This window comes from Protopterus annectens, chromosome 7.part0, assembly GCF_019279795.1.
Source record: "Protopterus annectens isolate FY-2018-M chromosome 7.part0, PAN1.0, whole genome shotgun sequence".
In the NCBI taxonomy this organism is placed as follows: Eukaryota; Metazoa; Chordata; order Ceratodontiformes; family Protopteridae; genus Protopterus; species Protopterus annectens.
Genome location: NC_056739.1, coordinates 622,778,898 through 622,802,141, shown reverse-complemented (window position 1 = coordinate 622,802,141; position 23,244 = coordinate 622,778,898). Strand labels below are relative to the sequence as shown.

The following is a 23,244-nucleotide window of genomic DNA, read 5'->3' as shown; positions in this document are numbered from 1 at the left end:
TATCATGTTTATATTTCACAGACACACAACAGTGTTTGTCAGTGACACAGTGTCAGCACTGGAAGATAAAAAGCATCTTGCAATGGCAGTTAGACCCCTAAAATGTGAGAAAGTGTTGCATTTTGAGCACTTTCTTGTTGTCAGCATTTGTGCAGTGTCTGAGCTAGTACATTAATCCATCCATCCATCCAAAACTTTTTTCCCCCCATTTTTGCAGATGGGGTCAGGTTGTCACATCAACAGTGGGAATCATCTTTAGCCAATGGTCACTGTGAACATTGGTTAAAGATGATTGTCACTAGAGTGCATGGTTCTTTATTGTATGATGTTACAGTTGATGTATATTGTAATGAATTTATGTAAGGATGCAGCTAATGCGGTGGTGACTGTGTACATGCTAGAAGTGTGGTAGGGCAGATAGTAGAATGCAAAGCGTTTTACATGCCATCATTGCCTACTACTTCCCTTAAGATTTTCTGTTAATGCCATAAAGGGACTTTAACTGGTGTTTCTGCTTGAATGTATATTTTGAGTTGATGTTAAATTGTGGAACATTTCCACAATTATTTGCATGTTGGTATCCCACAATTCTATTAGAGTGGGTGGAGTTGCATTATACATGCAAATTTTATGTTGATTAGTGAACAGAGTTTTGGCCAGTTGTACCTACTTTTCATGGTCCTTTGTCCAGAATTTTAATGTCTCCAGGATGAAAAGTATGAGGTTTATGTATGTGTGCATATCTACATATCTGTGTGTGTGTATATATATATATATATATATATATATATGTGTGTGTGTGTATGTATGTGTGTGTGTATATATATATATATATATATATATATATATATATATATATATATATATATATATATAAAGAGAGAGAGAGACAGAAAAATCTGCATGTGTATATCTATTAATACACGTACACATACGTGCGCTCACTCAGCCAACACTAAATTTAAGCGGTTCCTCACACTAAGTGATAGGGTGTCCTAATTGGTAACCAACTACAGTTTGACAGGCATCTCTCAAGATATCAAAACACAGATGAAACTAGCTTACCTCTACAGGGCTAAGCAATATATCATAGGTAGTGGCAAAACTTCCATTACTAGATCATAACTACTCCCATCTCTTCTGTATGTATCTCCTATTCTTAGTAATCCTAAAAAGAAACTGAAAAAAATTAAATTAAAAACATGATAAAACTACTACAAAGCCAAAGCCCTTCATTGCACTGTCCTAAGTGAGATAAACTAGCTAGAAATACTTATCTTAGATCTTCCAAGATGGTTGCACACTGAGTAACAGCTTAATTTCAACTCTCCCAATGTGAAAACAGAAACTTAGAAGAGAGGCAGTGAATTTGTTTTTTCTGGGTAAATTTCAGTTACTGACTAGAAAGTGCACTGCCTGGATGTCAACAAAAATGAAATTCCAAGAGTCTGAAAGATCATCATTCACAAAAGGTGAGGGGAAATCACTGACTGGGAAGAATCCTGCAGCTGTTCAGCAGAAAGCAGTTCAAGCTCCAGCTTTGGTGCAAGACACGATTTCCAATAATCTAGAGGAAAAAAAAAATCAAATGTACTCCGAGCTGATTAAAATAAACACTGAAGGAGTGTGTGACAATTGGGGAGAGATGGGCGAAGACTGCCAGCCTACTCAAATAGAATTTGATATATAATTCTGGCATTTGTAAATAAATGTAAAATACAGGCATGTTTTCTTGAGTGTAAAAGAACACGGTCAAATGTGGAACTGCAAAATATGTGACATGTGATATGATATGTGACTCTACTGGCATGTTATACCCTTTCATGTTAGAATTCGGCTCCAGGGCGGCTGGATGAAGGTTTCATACCATTGTTTTAAGGCTAAAGTTTATGACCAGAATTTAGATGTAGAATGTGTTTTTTTGCTCTTGTTTCTGCTAGAATGTATATGGGAAATGCCTTGTATTGTTGTAAGTTTCTGAGGAGGTGTTATATTGCTAAATAATGCAGTTTGTGGCCTGTGAACTCAGTCCAGGTGTTAAGATGATGCAATATAAATACTGGGAAAACCTAAGTGTCAAAAATGATGTAATTTTGGGAGGGCCTTAGGGACATGTTTGTGAGTAATGTTTAAATAATATTTCTCACAAGAGACTAGAAGCATTTTGATCTTGATATCCAACTTACCAGCACTCTGCTTATGCTCACATGTAAGTTTCTAGCACTGTGATTTCTTGTCGGAATAATTAAAGCTAGTAAAAGATAAATTAGGTATTTTTCTTTGAAATCCGACCTGTCCTACTTTATTATTTTAAGTTTCTTTGTGATCTCTGAACTCTTAGATATCCGTGTGGTGTAGTAATTTTGTCTTGTGTTTTAATTATTTATTATTAAATATTTTTAAAACCTTCTACGTGTGGCTAGTTTGTGTAGAGATAAGCTCTAGAGTACATTGCATATTTATATAGAGTTTATTGTAATAGGCCACTCTGATAAGCCTTAGACTGTAGTGTCACATTACCATTGGATAATAATATTGCACAGTAATAATTGGACAACCTTTTAAGGGCCTTTTAGTAGCTGATATTATTAACTGGTTGGTGGCAGTAATTACTACCATATAGTCTGGGTAAAGGGGCACAGCTGGAGAATCTGTGTCAGCCTTTCCCAGGAGAGTCTGTGAAGTTGTAGAAATACTTATATCAGTGTGTGTGTGTGTTGTGTCAGCTACTTGGCTGGGACACGAAGCACTGATTGGACAGAGAGTGTACTGGAGGTTCTAGCTTGCCCAGTTAGACTGAGACCTGGACCCTATAGCTGTGCCAGTGGGGAGTCTTATTGGGGACCTGGTGAGCAAGGAAGCAACCAGCCCCAGACTGACTGTGATCTCTTTGTGCACTTAAGGGAAATTGTACTTTACTGTGTGTATTAGTTATCCTTTCCTCTACTAGGAGACGACCTCTCTGGTGTTAGAGGTGAGGATTGAGGCTCTTTGATTGCTGGGCCAGGGCACGGTCGTCACAGAGTGTATCAACTCAATTAAAAAAATATTGGAAAAAAATGGAAGAAGCTTTAAGTAGGTTTTCAGATGAGGTGATAAAACTGTAAAAATTGGAGGTTGAAATGAAGAAAAGGCTGGCTGAGTACGAGGCTGCTCAGGCAAAGATGTATTATTTACTTATTTATTTATTGACATTTGTTGACTGGCAAAGTCCACTGGGCCAATGACCCATTTTCAGTGGAGGCCCGGGGAGAAAAGCTCCATACAATCACAGACATTTTTACATAACATCAGCTTAACTTTGAAAGTCAAAGTTTTTACACAGTACAAATTGAAGTAGATATACAAGACAAATACATATTATAGAAGTGTACAATATAAGAAAAAACCAGTATGTTAGATTTTTAGTAATTCTGTTTATATATTCTCATAAGTAAGAATACTGTTTAATCACTTCTGTTTATTCAGACACAGCAATAAAGAAACCAAGAGAGATTGGATACGGACAGATAGTTTAAATATGATGTTTACAAAATGGTAAAATTAGAGGACAAGAGGATGTAGGGAAAACTTGAAATTTTCTGCTGTACCAGAGAAAGTAGAAGGTACAGAAGACTGTATTAATTTTATGAAAGCAATAAGCAGCTGGAGTAATATTCCATAGCAAGATTTGTTAATTGAAAGGGCACATCATATGTGTGCTCCAAATTTGGCTTTGAGAAAACAGCAAAGACCTTAAGCAGTAAAGATGCAATCCTATCAGCAGAAATCACTGATTCTGACAAAACTTTGTCAGAAGAACAAAGTACTAAAAATTGGAGACAGTAGGTTTGTGGAAAATGGTTACTCACTGTACACCAAGCAGAAGAGGAGTAAATTTATTCCAGCAATCGGGGAATGTTGAGAAGTAGATGTGAAGTTGAAACTGCTGTATCCAGCTATCTTCAGAAGATTTTTTCTGGAAGTGTCAGTCATTTTTTGATGCAGAAGATGCTATGGAGAAAGTACAAAAGTTTGTCCAACAAAACCAAGCTATGAAGCAGGAGGTTCTGCTGCTTGTTCTTCTGGTAATAAAGCCCATAGAGAGACTGTGCCAGTGAAACCTTTTCCAATGTTCCAAAGAATATTGCTCAAGACAGAAAAAGCACAGGAGTTGACTAGAAGAACAAAGAGTACGTTGGAAATTAATCAGAGACTGGATTTGGAAGATGGAGATCAATGGGAATAAAATCAGCAACTCCGAAATCACCAAAGAAATTTGGGATTATAAAGCATCAGTATCATCTGTGAAGTATGATGGAACAAGAAAACCTAGAAATATTGGACTTTTTTGACTTGATAAACTTTTAGGGGACTCCAAAGCATATGCCCAACTTCATCTCATTAATGTTTGGAATAATATTAAGGAGAGGGTAAGATGAAGGAAAGAATTAACTGTAAGTAAAACAAATTTTAATCTTTACAGTATTTATGTAAAACATGACATATATGATGCATGCTGTAAAGTAAAGCTTTGCAATTGTTTTGTGTGTAATGATACTAAAATAAATAGATGACCCTTTTCTTCCTTCCTTCTACTGTTCAGTTTTAATATAGGCACTGCAGTGTAAAAAGAAAATAAACCATGGGCAAAGGAGCAACGAATGACTAAATTAATGCCCTTGACTTGATCTAATATGCTTTAAGGTGAATGCAAGTAAATAGAAGAAAACTGAATATAATAAAGCATGTGAAGTTGTTCTCTCTCGTCATTTTGTTCTTACACGTGGGGTCAGAGCCGATCCCTCGGCTCCGAATCGGCCGCTTTCAAGCTCAAACTCTCAGAGAAGATTGTGACCTAGTGTATATCCCATGATGCTCTACTGTGAATCCCCAGATCTAGTTTGCCGCTGCAACAGATCAACAGCTCGTCGGAGGAAGCTCGGGCCAGTGATTTAAATTTTTTTGTATTATTAGGATTTTTTGTCTTTAAATTAGTATTACACATACTTAGATTTCAACCTTTATTATAGTATTAAGGTTTTTTGCCTGTTAGTATAACTTGCTTAAGATTTTCTAAAAAGTTTTCCTTCAGGGCTTTAGGCCTCTTTTTCTTGGGCATGACAGGGCTCTGTCAGTTATTGTGTGTGTTTATCTTCTTATATAATCTTGTGTGCATCATATATCTAGTATGGTAGTTAATATTAGATATTTAGTGTGTTTATATATATATATATATATATATATATATATATTTCTGTAGGAAGTTAGTTAATACTAGTCTGTTGTAGTTAAAAGTAACTAATTTTCTTAGACAAAAATTCAGGGACCTGAATTATTTAAAATGACAGAGAAACAAAAGTCAGGGTTCAAAAGGTGTGAGTGTGGTCAAAAGATGTCTGTTACAGACAACCACTCTACCTGCGTTTACTGTTTGGGTTCTGTACACCTACAAGGTGTGTGCTCTATCTGCCACTCCTTTAGCACCAGGGTTTTCTTGGAAAGGCAGAGGAAGCTGGTAGATAGAGGACTCCTGAAGCCTGATTTTCAGGCTACCTTAGACAAGGCTGACCTCTCTTCCAAGGCTACGAAGGGGTTGAAGTCTTCCAAGGGATCCTCGGAGCCCAAGTCATTGGCTCCGAGTTCCTCTGGTATGGTTCGTGTATCGGCTCTACAGGCCTTGGAGCTGTGTATCTATCCTCTACCTCGTAGCCCAGTTGTGGAACCGACATTGGAGACTCCTCAGTCTCCAATTCTTCAATCAGTTCCGTCTTCGGCTCCTTTGACCCATCCCTCGACGCATTCTTCGATGCTTTCCGATGTGGATCTGGACTGAGTGGTCAAGAGGCTCCTAGAGAACCTGGCACTGGCCAAAATGCTGTCTGCTTCGAGCCACTCTGCTTCGAAGACTGAAACCCCAACCATAACTTCTCCACCTCCTCCTCCGAAGCCAATCGAGCGTTGGGAGCCGGGGCAGGCAGAACCGATGTTGGTAGAGCCCTCGGAGCCAAGGTTCGATTCACCTCCCTCTGCTCCAACCGGGGAATCTCAGGGCCGACAGTCCCTCCCTGGCTCCGGGGTGGAGAGTCGAACCGATACCTCAGTTCTGACCCTTTCACTCGGGGATTCTGTGCAGGTGGCCTCGGCTCCATCTTCTGGATTGGAGCGGGGAGTCCCGGCTCAGGGAGAGCTGCCGGCCTCTTCGGAGCCGATGGACTTCTCAGACCGAGATTCTGGTGCCTTCGATGCCATGAGGAAGGTCATGTCTGCTAAGATCACTACCTCCTCGGATCTGTCTTCCCCGCCCCCTAAAGGGCCTCGTTCTACCTCTTCCCTGCAGATCCCCACCAAGTGTCGAGATCCAGGGCCTCAGGTATCCCCATTGGGTGGCCCCTCCTCTCTAGGGACTTCACCGGACGCTCCCACCGATGAAGTACCTAGGAAGAGATTGTGCAAGAGGAGGCACTTGGATTCCCCACAGGAATCCCTGACATTGGATACCGACTTGGAGGAATCAGAAGGGTCCCCACGATCCCCCTCAGAGGATGTCTCATTTGCAGACATATTGGAAATCTTAAGGCAGAGGGTTGATTGGCAGTCCCTTGCCCCTACTGAGGACGCGTCTGTCCTCCTGAAGGGCAATGAAGTGGTAAAATGTGGTTCCGGAAACCCCAAGGAGCTTTCCAAAACACACCTACTGATACCTCCTCTAGGGGCAGAGGAGGGGGCAAAAACCGAAGACACCGTCCAAACGGCAGAGGTGGTCTGCAAAACCAGGGTGACAGGGAACAGTTCTCTGGGAAGCCCTATCAGCATTCCTTAAAGGCTGTCCTACTCTGGAGGCAGTCAGGGGTCGCTTGGCTTTATACCCAAACGCCTGGCTAAGTATTACAACGGATTCTTGGCTAAAAAGCATCATTGCCAGAGGTTACTACATTCCCTTTACAAACCCCCCCCCCATGGGTACAAGGATCCCAGACATTCCACCCAGTCTGAGACTAGCAGCCATAGAAATTCAAAACCTGCTAGACAAGAGAGTCACCCAGCCAGTCCCGGCGGACCAAATAGGATCTGGAACTTAATCAAGGTTCTTTTTAGTTCCAAAGAAAACAGGGGAATGGAGGCCCATACCAGACCTCAGCAAGCTCAACACCTTTGTCAAGAAGGAGAAGTTCCGGATGGTCACGCTGCAATCAATTCTCCCATTCTTAGCAATGGGCGATTGGATGTGCTCTATAGATCTCAAGGATGCTTGCTACCACATCAAAATGGACAGAACATCCAGAGATCACCTGCATTTCCGGCTGGGGGCCAGTCATTACCAATTCAGAGCCCTGCCCTTTGGTCTCACCACAGCCCCCAGGGTGTTCACCAAATGTATGGCAGTGGTCACGGCTCACCTGAGACGATTGGGATTCCGGGTTATTCCATATCATTACGACTGGCTCCTCACCGCCACCTCCAGGCATCAACTAATACAAGCAAGAGACTACACCGTAAACCTTTGTTCCCAGTTTGGGTATAACCCTAAACTTCGAAAAATCTGCGTTATTGCCCTCGCAGCATATTACATTTATAGGGGCAGAACTGGACACCGTCAATGCAAGAAGCCCCAATCAAGAATCGTATCTCTAAAAAATCAACTATCCAGCCTGTTGGTCTGGAGCAAAGCTCCTGCATCCCAAATACTGCAGCTTTTAGGCACAATGGCAGCCACACTGATAGCAGTTCCGTTAGGTCGAATACACATGTGAATACTCCAGTTGCTACTTTTCTCGCAGTGGTCTTACCAATGTCTGCCCATGTTACATGAGATCCGACTAACGGATCTTTGCAAGAAGGATCTCAATTGGTTGAACAGCGACCAAGTGATAATTGGATGTCCCTTTGTTCTTCCCCAACCCACAGCCACAGTGACCATGGATGCTTCCCTGATAGGGTGGGAGGGGGGCTATTTCAGGGAAAGACTGTCCAAGGCACTTGGTCAGTCATGGAAACACATTTGCATATAAATATCCTAGAGCTGAGAACGGTGTTCCTAGCATTGCAACACTTTCACAATTCTCTTCCTCTAGGTACAATTGCTATCCAGACAGACAACATGTCGGTAGTCTGGTATATCAACAAACAAGAGGGAACCAGATCATATCCCTTATGCCGGGAGGCCCTAAGAATTTGACAATGGGCTGTATCCACCAGACGCTTTCTGATAGCAATGCACGTCCCGGGGTCATCCAACGTGATAGCAGGCAAACTAAGCAGAGCCATGCTGTTGCCTCACGAGTGGTCTCTCAAACAGAAGGTGGCGGAAGAGATCTGAACCACATTCAACTCCTCCATACATTAAAAAAACTATCACTCAGCAATTCCACGCTGAAATGGTTCCAATCCTACCTGTCCAATAGGCAACAGGCTGTTCTATGGCAGGACAAATTATCTACATGCCTACCTGTTACACTTGGAGTTCCCCTAGGATCTATTCTTGGCCCTCTTCTCTTCACCATCTTTGTTAATGACCTGCCCACAATCACCCCCCATGCCACATGCATTCAATATGCAGATGATTCGACTATCATCAGCACTGCCTCCAACCTGGCAGACCTCACTGCTTCAACCCAAGACACCTTCAACCCAATAGAAAAATGGTTCTCAAGTCGACAACTAGTTCTCAACCCCAACAAAACAAAACTACTTACTTTCTCACCCACTAACAAGACTCTTCCCCCCACCTTCTCTATTACATCCTCCAATGGAATCACTATATCACCAGAAGCTCACACAAAGCTATTAGGTGTTACCATTGATAACTCCCTTAAATTTGACACCCATTTCAATCTTACCATCAAAACCGTCAATAAAAAGCTTGGCTCTCTCTATAAAGTAAAACACTTTCTCACTCCTCACACTAAAATTACAATTGCCAGCACACACCTACTATCAACTCTTTTCTATGCCGCTCACCTCTTTACAAACCTAAACAAGACAACCCTTAACAAACTTGCTTCTTGTTACAATCACATAGCTAGATTTGCCACAAATTCCACCTTTAGAACGCACCACTGCACTAACTTGAAGCAACTAGGGTGGTTAGAGTTTTCCAGCCAACTCCATTTCAACCAACTCAAAACGGCTCACCAGATACTGTATCACCCAGAGAAAACACCAGCTCTGAAAAACATCATTCACCCCTATATTAACCTGCAATCTTTACGCTCCTCCAATAAGATCTTAGCTCAAACTACCAAAGCCAATAATTCTGCTGGGGATTCTCTATTCTCAAACTTTGTAGGTAAAATGTGGAACTCCCTACCGACCATGCTCACCTCAGAACCCTCACTCCTACAATTCAAAAAAAAGCTTAAACCCCATCTCAATACTCTCTGGCAATGTCCCTGTTCCAAACCTGATTAACCACTATCATTTACCCTTCTCTTACCTCACTATCCTTAACCGCTTTTTAACAAGGTGCCTTGCCTTTGTAACTGACCTATGTTTTTTTTTTTTTTTTTATATGCTGCTGTTGTTTTTTTTCCCAAGATGTGATGTATCTTTATATTGTATTTAGAACTCAACTATCTTCCTTTTTTTGCATTAACAATGTTCACATGTCTGTTATGTACCTGGAGCTTTTCTCCCCGGGCCTCCGCTGAAAATGGACATGTATCCAGTCGGACTCTCCCGGTTAACAAATGTAAAATAAATAAAAATAAATAAATAAAAATCTTCCGCAGATGGGGCCAGCCTTGCTGCAACCTATTTGCATCTCCAATGAATGCCAAATGCAGCAGCTACTTTGCCCTTTTTCCCCCACCGGGGAACAAACTGAGGGACGCACTCGTACACGATTGGCCCCCGGGCCTCTCATATGCCTGTCCGCCAATACCCCTAATTCCCAAATTCATGCAGAAAGCCAAAAGTCTGGGAAGGACTGTGATCTTGATAGCCCCATGTTGGCCTCGACAGATTTGGTTCCCCTTCCTGCGGAAGTATCAAGTGGAAGAACTATGCATCCTGGACCCAGTGCCAGATCTTCTGACTCATTCGTCGGGAGTTCTTCATCCATCCCTCACCTCCCTAAAACTGACAGCTTGGCTGCTCCAATTCCCACATTAACCAGGTCTCAAGATTTGTCTTCTGCGGTCCAGCATATTATAGTTTCCTCTCATAAACTATCTACCAGGAAGCTATACAATAGCAAATGGAAATGGTTTGTTCACTGGGCTTCTCAACATGACATTGATCCTTATGTAGCACCTGTTCATATCAACTTAGAGTTCTTTTCTTCCTTGTTCCATAATGGCACAGCAGCTGCCACCATTAGAGTCCAATTGGCAGCCATTTCCAATTTCCATGTAGGGTTTAATGGGTCTAACATCATGTTGCATAGACTATGTAAAGCATTCTTAAAAGGAACCCACCATCTCAGACCACCTATCAGGCATCCTGTCTCTCCATGGAATTTGAATCTGGTTTTATCCCAATTGATGTTCGCCCCCTTCGAACCCGCTTCATCCTGTCACTTAAAGTTCTTGTCTTGGAAAACTATATTCCTGGTAGCCATTACATCTGCACGTAGGGTCTCCGAACTTCAAGCCTTGTCCTCCAAACCCCCATATTCGATTTTTCACCCCGATAGAGTCTCCCTTAGGACTAATCCTACCTTTCTTCCCAAGATCTGTTCAGAAGCTAACTTAAATCAGTCCATTGAGCTTCCAACCTTCTTCAGGCATCATACCAACAGACTGGAATATATGTTACACAAACGTGATGTACACAGACAACTGAGGTTCTATCTAGATAGAACAAAAGATTTCAGACAATCGGATCAACTTTTCGTCTCTTAAGCAGAAAATAAGAAAGGTTTTGCAGTATCAAAAATCACATTGTCTAAGTGGCTCTCTGCATCAAATCCATTTATGCCTCCACTAGTCAGCCATTAGAATCTAACATCAAGGCCCACTCGACATGAGCTGTTTCTACGTTATTAGCTCATGCAGCTCAATTACCCTTAGATACCATCTGTGCAGCTGCCATGTGGTCAAAACCTCATACGTTTATCACTCATTACAAAGTGGATAGGACCTCCAGGGACAGGGCTACCTTTGGTTCCACTGTGCTCAGGAATGTTCTCCCATGAGCCACCCAGGATCAGGGTGCTTGGGACGCTACCCACGTGTAAGAACAAAATGGCGAGATAGAACAACTTCACATGAAGTTATGTCCTTACCATAACATTCCATGTAAGTTGTTCATCTCGCCTTTTTGTTGTTACATTCCCCTCCCACCTTCCCCCTCCAGTCAAGCAGGATGGTTGCCTTCGTAGATTGGTCGAGTTGTCAGTCTGTATTGCATATTCTGTTTTTCCTATCTACAATCGTTTAGCTACCTTCATAGGTAGACACTATAGTTCCATTTCTTCCTGTAGACTGTCTTGGTTGCAGCATACTAGATCTGGGGATTCACAGTAGAGCATCATGGGATATACACTAGGTCTCGAACTTCTCTGAGAGTTTGAGCTTGAAAGCGGCCGATTCGGAGCCGAGGGATCGGCTCCGTCCCCACGTATAAGAACAAAAAGGCGAGATGAACAACTCACCTGGAACGTTATGGTAAGGACATAACTTCTTTTTTCTTCTTGCAATGTTCACAGTGCAACAAGAGAAGCTTGTAGTGGAAGGCAACTGTGTATCAGGTTCTCATGTTTCTATGGATGCAGTCTGAAAAGGGGGCAATAAAAGCAGAATACTTTATTTCAATGGCTAGATGATGATGTTTATCTGAAAGCATTAAAGTAATTTTCTACATACTGGAGAGGAATAGAGAGGAGAGAAAAACAGACAGCACTTGGCTGAAGCAGAAGCACAGGCTGCATCATGTGTCTTGGCATGGATAACCTTCATTATAGGTTAAATCAAGCCTGTGTGTGTGGCTGTCAGTCTGGGGCAATTGTTCCTATTAGAAGGATTAAACTTCATTATTTGAAGATGTACATAATTTTGTGATTTTGTATTAAGTTCAAAGGTTCTGGGTGTTTTTTTTTTGTTGTTTTAGGGTTTTCGTTAAAATGTCTTGTAAGATGTGACAAGAAACCGTATAAAAATCCACCAGCCAAACAGTGTATTCATGCAATACAAAAGCTGAAAATTCACATTTAAAAAAGTTTTCTCGTAACAGGTGGAAACTAGAATTCTTATAATGACAACACTTTCCACAATGTATGTAAATTTGCATGTTCTCACAGATATATACAAAAAAGAAAGAGTATTGAACCATGCAAATAGCTCTATTACAGGAGGCACATTTGGGAAAGAAATGAGCATGTGAATTTGATAAAGCATTTCAGCATGGTTATTCAGTGGAATATATGGGAGAAAGGAAATGGAGTAATTAAATTAATTGCTAGTGGAGCTCTAATAGTTATAGAAGTAGGAGAAAAAGATGATAGCAGATTTGTAGTATAGTAAGGGAGGACGATTACACTGGCATGTATTTATTTCTCTCAGAATTTTCTTAATTTCCACTGTAGCAGATTTAGAGGAGTAATATCAGCTTTCAGCAGGGAATATTTTTACAACAGTCGGATGTATGTTGCGGGCCTAGAATGGAGAATATAAAAGAACGTAGATTTGTGAAGAAATTTATGAAAATGTATGGCATGGAAGATGTGTATTCAGTAGTTGGAGTTTGGAGAGTATTTACATGTAATTCCTTAAGGTACAAAAACTGGCTAGGATAGAAATTTCAAAGGAACGTGTGCATTTAGTTGAAAGTTTTTATACATGGACAATAACTATTTCATATCACTCGCCAGTAGTAACTAAAATAAAAATGAAGGGTAATGAAATAAAAATGAAATATTGGTGCTTCCCGCCCGTCTGTTCAAAGGAGAGTAATTTAAGGAAGGGGTAGTGGAAATTTTTGGAGTTATTCAGAGAAGATAGAAATTTCTTCTGAAAATATAGCTAGGTAGTGGGATAAAATTAAGGTGGAGTTTAAAAAAAGAGCGGAAATAAAAGAAAGGGAGATATGGTTAAAAAGTGACAAGACTTAGAGGGACTGACTAAGGTTAAAACATTGCAAAATAAGGGAAATCTCAGAACAAGAATAGGCGCAATTGCAGATTGCTAAGGAGAAAATAAGGGACTCCCTAGATAATATGCATGAGTTTAGAAAGATTGCTGTTAAGCATCTGTTTTTGATTGTAACTCCTGAGCACAAAAAAACTTTTAGCACAATGGCTTAAGCAACAGAAAACAGGGCTGTTGCCAAGCTTGGGGAGCTTCTAACAAGGGAAATAACCAGAGACCTTCTAGAGGCATTAGAAATGCTTTGGAATTTTTTTGAGAATCTGTATAAATCAAAGAAATGTGTAAATCATGAAAAAGTACAAATAGAAATGTTTATAGAATAATTAAATATGACAGTGTTAGAGACAGATTGAGGCTTAGTTACTAATACGATAGAAAATGAGATAAAAATGGTGGTGTTACAAGAAAGTCCCCAGGAACAGATGGTATTGCTATGGAAGTTTGGAAGCAAGGAGGGACGAAAGTGATAAAAATCTGGAAGTTTTTATTTAACAGTATTTGAAAAGGAAGAGAAAGCAGTGGTGGCTCTAATACCTAGAGATGGTAAAGACCCATCAGATCCAGTTTCATATAGGTCCATTTTAATTCTAAACCATGATTATAAATTGTTTGTTTATAATGGCTATAGGGGTGGCAGAGTTCATACCAAAATTGATTGATATGGGGCAGTATGGTTTTTGGAGGCAAGGCAAGCATTTAACAATGTTAATAGAATGATGATTCACATGGAAGCAGAAGTTGACATACCCATGTTATTGGTGGGCCTCGATACAGAAAAAGCATTTTACAAAGTAAGCTGGGATTTTACGAGTGGGGCAATGGAAGCTTTTGTATTTCCTGATAAAATTATAAGGTTGATTAGGAGGATATATGAGGGATCAGAGGGGGAAATTAAATGGGGGGGGGGATTCTTCTCTGATAAGTTCTGTTTAAACAGAGGAACCAGGCATGTGAGTCTTCTTTCCACTTTATTTGTGTTATTTATTTATTGACATTTGATTATCAGGAACGTCTGTGTATGAGCCCATTTTCAGAGGAGGCCATGGCAGAAAAGCCCCAAAGTATTACAAAACATTATAAAAACAACAGTTTTACAGTCTAGAAAAACAAATACAGTTTAAATAATTATACCAAATGACTTATAGTATGAAAATATTGGTTAAGAATAGATGCAAATTATGACAGTGTTTTAACAGACATTTTAGCCGGTTTATAGAAATTAAAAGTAAGTTAGTATAATATAAGCAAGAATTGCAATAAGAAGTAACAGAAAAGCAGGCTTGATAGTATATTAGAGAGAAATTGATCGAAGCAAGGAAGTGAGTGAAGAAGGGAGAATAAGTTCAATTTCTATATTTCAGCTAGATCAAGGCAGATGTGTGGTGCAGCAGTAGAGTTGTTGCCTCACAGCAAGAGGTTCTCCAGTTTGATTCTTGGCTATAGGGCCTTCTCTGGGAAGTCTGCATGTCCTCCATCCATTAATGTGGGTTTCCTCAGGGTTCTCTGGTTTCCTCCCACGTTTAAAGACGTACATCTAGACCGTTTCTCCCAGGGCCTCTGCTGAAAATTGGCTATGTTCCAAGTTGGACTTTCTCAGTTAACAAATGTAAAATAAATAAAAATAACCATTGCTCATATTAAAGAATATAGGTTCATGCAGTTATATTTATACAGGAGTTCAAAGGCATGTTCTTAAAATGTTAACTTCATCATGGGCTTATTTTATTGATTGAAACTTGCACCTAGTACTAGTGGTGTTCAGGTCTGGTATTCTGTTTTTTTCTAAAAAGTCATAAAAACGTCTTTAGTAAAAGGACAGACAGATATGTGAAATAAGTGCTCTACGTTCGTATGTCCACAGTGGATCAGTGTAACCTCAAGGTTAAGTTTTTGCATGGTCGCATTGTGCTGGTAGCATGACTTTGCATGTACTAATATTAGGAAAACTATTATTGGTTGCATTTCCAGTCTGTTTTAATTTTTGGTGTCATACTAGACTAAGGAGTAAGGCTGTATGATTATAATTAATTATTGTTATTTTGAGCAACAGAGATGTGGAAGGTTGCTTGCGGGGTAATATGTGAGGTGGTCCTTTGTCTTTTTACATTGGGTTAGATAAGTAGTGCACAATGTGGTGTAATTCATTAAGCTTGGGTTCCAAAAATGTAATGTGCTTCTTAAAAACCTTCTACTTAAATTTTTATATCTGGCTTATGGCCAGTGCTTACTAGCACATGTATTTTAACAAGATCAGAAGACAGTTTCTAGTGACCATCTCTGCTAATGCTTTCACTTATGCTTTGTCTAGGATTTATGAACACAGTTATGCCAACAACTCTTTCTTCAAGCATTTAGTGAATTGTCCCCATTTTTCCAAATTCCTTTTTGGTATTTTGGAAATAATTCCCTAAGACTTATGGGGGTGGGGTTCATGGGAGATAAAAATTGAACTTGGGGAGCTTGTATGACAATTTAGATTAAATACAACAGAGCAACCAGGTCCAAACAAGCAGATTTCTATTTCTGCTGTACTCAAATTCAGAGCTGCTCAACTTTAATTTCATATCTTTTGTCACATTTTTAACAGTTGAGTTAATTTTTGTGTGTTGATTTTAACATTTGCTTTTTGGTCACATGAAGGTTTTATGTTATGTCATATGACTTTTAAAATTTATTTAAGGAACTAAGCCACTTGCTACAGTGGTTCTGAGAAAGTCTCATTCATAGGGACAAAACCGCTTAACCGTGTATAGTTTTATATTTAAAATATATCATTTATTTGCTGTTTTTAAAGTAGTTCAAGTGTGTTTCATCATCTGCTACCTGTTGATTAAAGAATTTACATTTCTACATCAGTACTTTGTTTGTGTGGATTTGTTTTCTAACGGTCAGAAGTGCTCTGATCTGTGCTATACTGGATTGGTGTTTCTGGTGGTTGCCGCAATGTTCAACACTAAATGAGCCTTTTCTATGTTATTAATTCATTTAGTCATAAATCTTCCACAAGCTGCTTATGCATTGCAAGATTTATATGTCATCATTGTTATGTTTAACATAACCTTAGTTTTCTTTATGCAGAGTTTTGCCCTTTTTCATTAGTCAGAAGTTTGTTGCACATTTGTAACTATATACACAGCAGCCTAACATATTGCTCATTTACAAATTCTGCATGCTGTTTTTCTTTTAAAGTATAACTCCCCTTGATTTTCTGTTTCTTTCCTACTTTCTATAATTGAAGAGCCTGTTGCTTGGATTATGTGACCCTTCAGGGTGTGTTGCTTTTCCTAGTAGAAAGAAATACGTTTTACTTTCCTATAGGTTCATGTAACAGGGGCAGCCAGTATCCTTTCTTACTGTACATAATACATACCACTATGTTTCATGTTTCTTTGGAATAGTTGGTGATATTGCACTTGGTGACAATTCATTTTTTTACCCATTGAAATTCAAAATGTGTTATTTTGCAGAAAAAAAGGAAACTGCCCAAGAAGTACCTAAATATGCTACAGTTTTGAATGCATTGCCAGCAACTGAAAATATTAGTGAAGACAATACAGCTGTGCAACTTTACTTTAAAATCAAAGAGGTAGGAAGCCATTTACATGTTTTAAGAACTTGATGCTTAAATGCATTTGACTGTGCTTTAGTGCCCAAATAGTTACCTTTGAATGTGATGGAAATGTTGCTGGAACACCAAGGATATTTTGCTCTTAAATTTGTATTTGTTTTTAATTATTTTGATGCTTCTATTAAATGTGTCCTGTGTATGGTGATAGTTTATTATTTGGTCTTTTTATTTTTTTTTTACTTTTGTCCCTTGCTTTGTTGATCATCCGACCCTCAAAGCCAGTTTTACCTATTTATTCCCTAACACCAGAGTGAGTTTGATGGGGCCATCGTGAAGACGGCCATAAGAGTTTGCAGGTTTTACCTTTTTTTTTTTTTTTTTTATTTTTTTTAACACCTTTATTGGATTATCACTTGTGACATAGGCAAATTTACATTTATATAAAAGTAGTCAAACTGTATTAACAAATTCACATTTACAAATATTATACTTTGCATATATTGCTACATATATAACCTAAGCAACATTGCATAAATTATTCAGTTCCTGCTCTTTCTTGTTTTAAAAAAAAATCTTTAATAAACAATCACTTACTACATAGGCAATCATACATTTATATAAATGAAAACAAACCACACTGACACAATACTAGTTGCAAGTATTTTACACCATAAACTATACTGAGACACTCTCAGTTGCAAACATTATACATCACTTTTAATCTACCCAGTCATTTTCAGTCAAACTTTATATAGCTCATTTTAGTCCTGCCTTCTTTTAAACATCATTCCTCCCCTGTATGTATTGTTCCAACAATTCCCATGTTTTCCTATGTAGTTTGCTCCTAGCCTTTTCTAAAGATCTCAATTCCAGTTGTTTTATCTCTTGTTACTATATTCACTGCTTCTAGTATAGTTGATTTAGATTTTGATTTCCATTTTCTAGTAATTGCTTTTTTGGCAGCCACCATAATTAGGCACAACAAGGCCTTACCATGTCTGGGCAATTCTGATTGTGTTATATCTCAGAGAAATCATCGCCCTCATCATACAAATCTGCCTACCCAGCTTCTCTGACAATGCATCCTGCAGGGAATCCTTAAATTCTGCCAACACACTGCACTCCCAGAAAATATGTTCCCAATTACCTCTTTCTTCCCCATCACACCTCCGACATTTGCTGTCTGCCTCTAGAAAAATTCTTTGGAGTCTGCTTAGGGTTTAAAAATATCTATGTAAACATTTCCAAGCAAAAATCCTAAATCTTCTAGATTTTGTTGCATATTTGAGAGACATACATATATTCTCCCATTGTTTTTGTGAATTGCTTACCAATCTCTCTTCCCAATCCTTTTCAACCTCCTGTGATTGATTCTTATAGTTACCATGCAGTATTTTATATGCTGTACTAATTTGTTTTTTAATGGCAGCTTCTGTGCTCGATTCTACTAAAAACTTATACTAGTGCTGGTCTTTCATTTAGGACCCCCTATTTCTTTCTCTCTGCATGTACTCTGACATCATTCCTTGATAGGGAAGGCAACCTTCCAACCTGCAGTTCAAATAAATTATTGGCTTTTACCATTCCATCATCTTTCCCTGTCTAGCTATTTGCTCCCAATGCCTTGGTTCCTTTGCCAGTTTTCACCAATAGATTCCATTCCTCTCTTGCCTATTGTCTGTATATCTCTAATAGCAGTCATCCCTGTCAGCAGAATCTCCTTTCTCTATTCCCATGTTGGCTTAGTTCTTGGGATGCTTTCTGCTACCTTATAGATGTAATGTTCTGTGTGATTATTATTGTTCTCCTTAAAGACCTGTGTCCAAAATCCAAGTCTCACCTTGTATCTTGAGCTTCCCCCCATTTCATCATCATTCCTTTCTACTTTGAATTATAGTTTTCTGCTTGTGCTTTATACAAGAGCCTTAACTGTGTAGTTTACAAGTACCTCTTCAAAATCTGGTGATCCCAGTCTGCCCTGTTCTACTGGAAAAATCAGCGCATCCCACTTACCTCTTGCCACCTTCCCTTCCCCAGATAAAGTCCTTCAGTTTTATTACTTGCTATCCACAGCTTCTCCTCTGGTTGATAAAAATAAGCCTGGCCTGTATACAAGACTAATGGGACCACAAGCATTTTAACTGCTTGTATCTTACTATCCGTATTCATATAATAAAGCTTCCATTTTCTCAGATTTTGTATTACCTTTTGTTTAGTCTCTTCCCACATACCCTTTGCTGTCACACCAGAATCATTTTAATCCGTACTCCTAAATACTGGTATCATGCCCCCATAAATATGGATATAGTTGAACCAATTCATATATCGGTAAATAATTTACCATTATTGCCTTAGTTTTAGCTTTATTAATTTTGTATCCTGAAATGATTTGAAACTGTCTTAAAATGTTTCACAACACTGTGATGTCTGTCTCTCTGGTTTTGTCAGGTATAAAATGATGTGATCTGCAAATAGCGCTAGCTTTTCCTTGACTACTGTACCAATTATATCCTTGAATTTTAAGTCCCTTATTTTCTTTGCCAGTGGTTTTAAATGTAATGTAAATAAAGGATAACTGCCTAGTTCCTCTACTCAAGCAGAAATTATCAGAGGACGCCAGCCAATTTAATTTTGCCTCTGATCGCTCATATATCCTCCTAATTAATGCTTCCATTGTCCTGCTCATAAAGTCCCAGCTTACTCTGTAAAATGCTTTCTCTGCATCAAGACTCACAAACAACAGTGGTATTTTGTTACATTCTACTTCCTTCTGGATCATCAGTGTTCAGTTAATGTTGTCAAATGTTTGCCTCCCCTCCACAAAACCACACTGATCCATATCGATCAATTTTGGCATTGCTATTGCCATGTACACTTTTTATATTCATGGTTTAGTATTGAAATAGGCCTTTGTGATGCTTCCTTCTTTAGGTATTACAGATACCACTGCTTTCTTCCAGGATGTTGGTACTTTTCTTCTAGAAAAATACTGGTAAACAAAATCTTCCAGATCTTGTTTTTTTTCCCTCCTAACTTCCAAACTTAGAGAAATACCATCTGTTCCTGGAGTCTTTCCTGTATATTGGTTATACATCACAATTTTTATCTCATCTCCTCCTATCATAACCATTAGAAATTGAGCCTCATATACCACTAACCTTGGCATATTTAGTTCTTTCATTAACATTTCCAGTTTTGGCTTTTCTTGATTTCCATATCTCTCTGCATTATACAGACTTTCATAGAATTTCCAAAATATTTCTAATATCTTTACAGGATTTGTTATTACCGTCCTTTGTTATAGGATTCCTAAGCTTGGCAACAGCCCTTTCTTCTTTCTGTTGCATGAAACGTTGTCCTAAATGTTTGTGTTAGTGTTTTTATCAAAAAAAAAAAAAAAAAAGTTGCTTAACGGCATTCTTTCTAAACTCATGTATAGTATTGAGGTAATCCCTTATTTTCTGCTTAGCATTCTGCAGTTGATCCCCTTGTTCTAAGAGATTCCCACTATTCTGCAATAATTCAACATTTGCCAGTCCCTCTAAATAATTCTCATTTCTTAACCATAGCCCCCTTTCTTTTATTTCTGCCCTGTTTAAACTCCACCTTTAATTTTATCATACTCCCTAGCTATATTTTCAGAAGTAATTTCTATCCTTTGTATAATCCTGAATAATCTCCACTACCCATTCCTTAACTTTCTCTCTTTTCAATGGATATGAAGGAATGCTCCAGTGTCTCATTTTTCATAACTTTACCCACTGTCTTTATTTTAATTATTATTGGTGCATGATCTGAAATAGTTATTGGGTGCATATCAAGCCCTTCAATTAAATGCACATGTTCCTGTGAAATATAAATTCTGTGTAGCCTAGCCCAGTTTTTAAATCTTGGGGAATAATATGTAAATTCACTCTGAACTCCTATTACTGAATTCACATTTTCCTTGCCAAGTGTTTTCATAGTTTTGTTATACTTTCCTTTCTGTGCCCTTCAGACACACAGTCACTGCTGCAAATCAAATTCCAGTCCCCACCTATAAGTAATATTCATTGCTTAAGACTGATTATTTCTCTCATCATTTTTTTAAGCTCCATTATAGCAGTTTTAGGTGGAATATAAATACATACCAGTGTAAACCTCTTCCCATGCCAATAGCCCTTTAGCACTACAAATCTGCCATGATTATTTTTTTTTTATCCTTGTAACATAGCTATTTCTACTCCACATTTAATATACTTTACTATTCTTAATTTTTTATATTTATCTGTGAGACCATTGACATTTAAAGACATTACAGAAAGCATCACTGTATTAAAAAGTTGTTATTCCCACCTTTTATATATAACACATTTTTTGTTAAAGGTCTAGTTCCAGCTTTTGTGTTACATGCATAGTCTGGCTGGTTGCACTTTTATATAGTAGTTTCTTGTCATATTCATTTGAGCCTACATCACATCATACAAAACTTTTTGTTGAAAGTCCTGAAACAAAAAACAAGTCCTCAATACCCCCTAAAGCCTATTAAATTAATACTAATGCACAAAACTGTGTATACCTTCAAATATTGAAGTTTTACCCTCCTAATAGGAACAAATGTCCCCAATTGACAGCTACACTCACTGACTTGAGTTAAAGTACAAGAAAGGTTATCCATGCTAAGATGCATGGTGCAGCCTGCTTTTCTACTAAGTGCTAACTGGTTTTGTCCATCTCCCAGCTGGGAAAACCCCGGAATGCTGTCAGAGAACATTCTCTCCTAGCCAGTACCCCCCCCCCCCCAGCCAATTACACTCCACAAGACTGTAACCATTTTCTGTTTATCAGATTGTCTCCATGGAGACATGAGAACCAGTCAGTGAATTTTACTATATCAGGCAGTGCACTTAGTAGCCAGCTACTGAAATTTACCCATAAATACAAGAGTCTGCTGGCTTTGTCTGTTCTGTTTTCACATTGGGAGACCTAGAGTTAAGCTGTCATTATTCAGCCATCTTGGAAGTCTGATGGTTTTAACTCTTATAATCCAGTCTTCCCATGCACACTTGGTTAACAGGGCTGCTAGTCCTTCACTTCCACTAGGGAAGTTATCATCAAATAGCTCTGCTTGCAGCCCTGAGATAATAAAAGTGCTTGTTCTTGTCTCCACCAGGGAAATAACACTTCCCTGTGAGATTCTTGATGGTCCACAGCCCTCCCCACTGGTAAGACATGAGTGAGACATGCCATTGAACTCCTCCCCCATGCCACTGAGCCATGCCATTTAACTCCTCTCCTCCCACCACTGAGCCATGCCATTTAACTCCTCTCCTCCCACCACTGAACCATGCCATTTAACTTCTCTCCACCCACCTAGCTTCTCCAGTGCCAGGGCCACTAATTGAACATGGTTGCATACTTCACAGTGTGAGCTCCATCCCTCTGCGCCATCAAACTAGGTATTATTGTATGTTTTGATATTGTTTAAAATACTGAAAATAAACAGATATTTTTAACACTTATTAGAGTGTAAACTTGACATTACATTAAAGCAATTGCTAGTTTAGATATCTTTTAAGAACAGCCTGGACACTTACTGTGGGAGCAGGTGTTTGGTGTATTGGCAGCCTAGAAGGGCATTAATGCCATTGCTTGAAATATTTGTATGTATGCATATGTATGTATGTATGTATAAATGTATGCAGTGCTTATTGCTTATCCCATAATGGTGTATGGTGTTATGGAAGTCTGATATGATGACTGCACATAAGCGTATAGAATGCTTTTCCTATAGTGGTCCATGGTACTGCCGAAATGTTATTCGATGACCGCACAAACGTATGCAATGCTTACCCCTTAAGACAGGAGTAACTTTTTTTTATCTAATATTACCTTCTGTCATATGCATAAGAGGTATGAGAAATTTGAATGTAATGTATGTGGTCATTAATAGATGGCACACTTAGGTGGAGCCTCCTCTTCTGCATCTGAACACGGCAAATTCCTACTACCTGTGGGTGACTTAACTGGTGTTTTTTAACTTCACTACTGAAGATTTCAGCCATCTTAGCACAGTCTAGGAGCTGCTTCATTAAGACAGCAGACTTTCTTGGAGTTTTAAAGAGAAACTATCAGGAAAAGACGTAAAGTTTTATGTATGGATGTCATTTTTTTTTTACTTTATTAGATTATATATATATATATATATATATATATATATATATATATATATATATATATTTGTATCTTGGAAAATCAAAACTATGTACCCTTAAGAAAGGGGAAGTTAGGAATTTTGGACTTACCTTGATAATTGGTAAACAGTTATTGGTACACTGTTGTCAGATGTTGGTAAGCTACATTACATTTAATGCATTAAATTGAAATAAATTTAGTACATTGTGTAACTTTATTCACTCAATCTAAGCCTAGTTTTAGTCTTAACAACTGATTATAAAATATTTTGGGGGGGGGTTCTTTTACCTTCAGAAAATTTTCTGGTGGCTAACTTACAAACTTTAGGGAACATAGTTTCACGTTATGCAGCCTGTGGAGGGAAAGAGTCTTTCCAGGGTCTTGTTTCAGCTTTTGTGGTTATAGAATCACTGTTGTACCAGTGGGTGGCTGCAG

The 23,244-nt window shown here is 38.7% G+C and overlaps 1 protein-coding gene across 1 annotated transcript in view; it reads left to right on the top strand.

The window, feature by feature from the left end:
* VPS13C (vacuolar protein sorting 13 homolog C) overlaps positions 1-23,244 on the top strand; it is a 6,956,796-nt gene that overhangs the window by 3,428,575 nt on the left and 3,504,977 nt on the right. Inside the window, exon 38 of the mRNA XM_044076309.1 lies at positions 16,535-16,653. Within this exon, the coding sequence (XP_043932244.1) occupies positions 16,535-16,653 (119 nt within the window). The remainder of the gene's footprint in view (positions 1-16,534; positions 16,654-23,244) is intronic.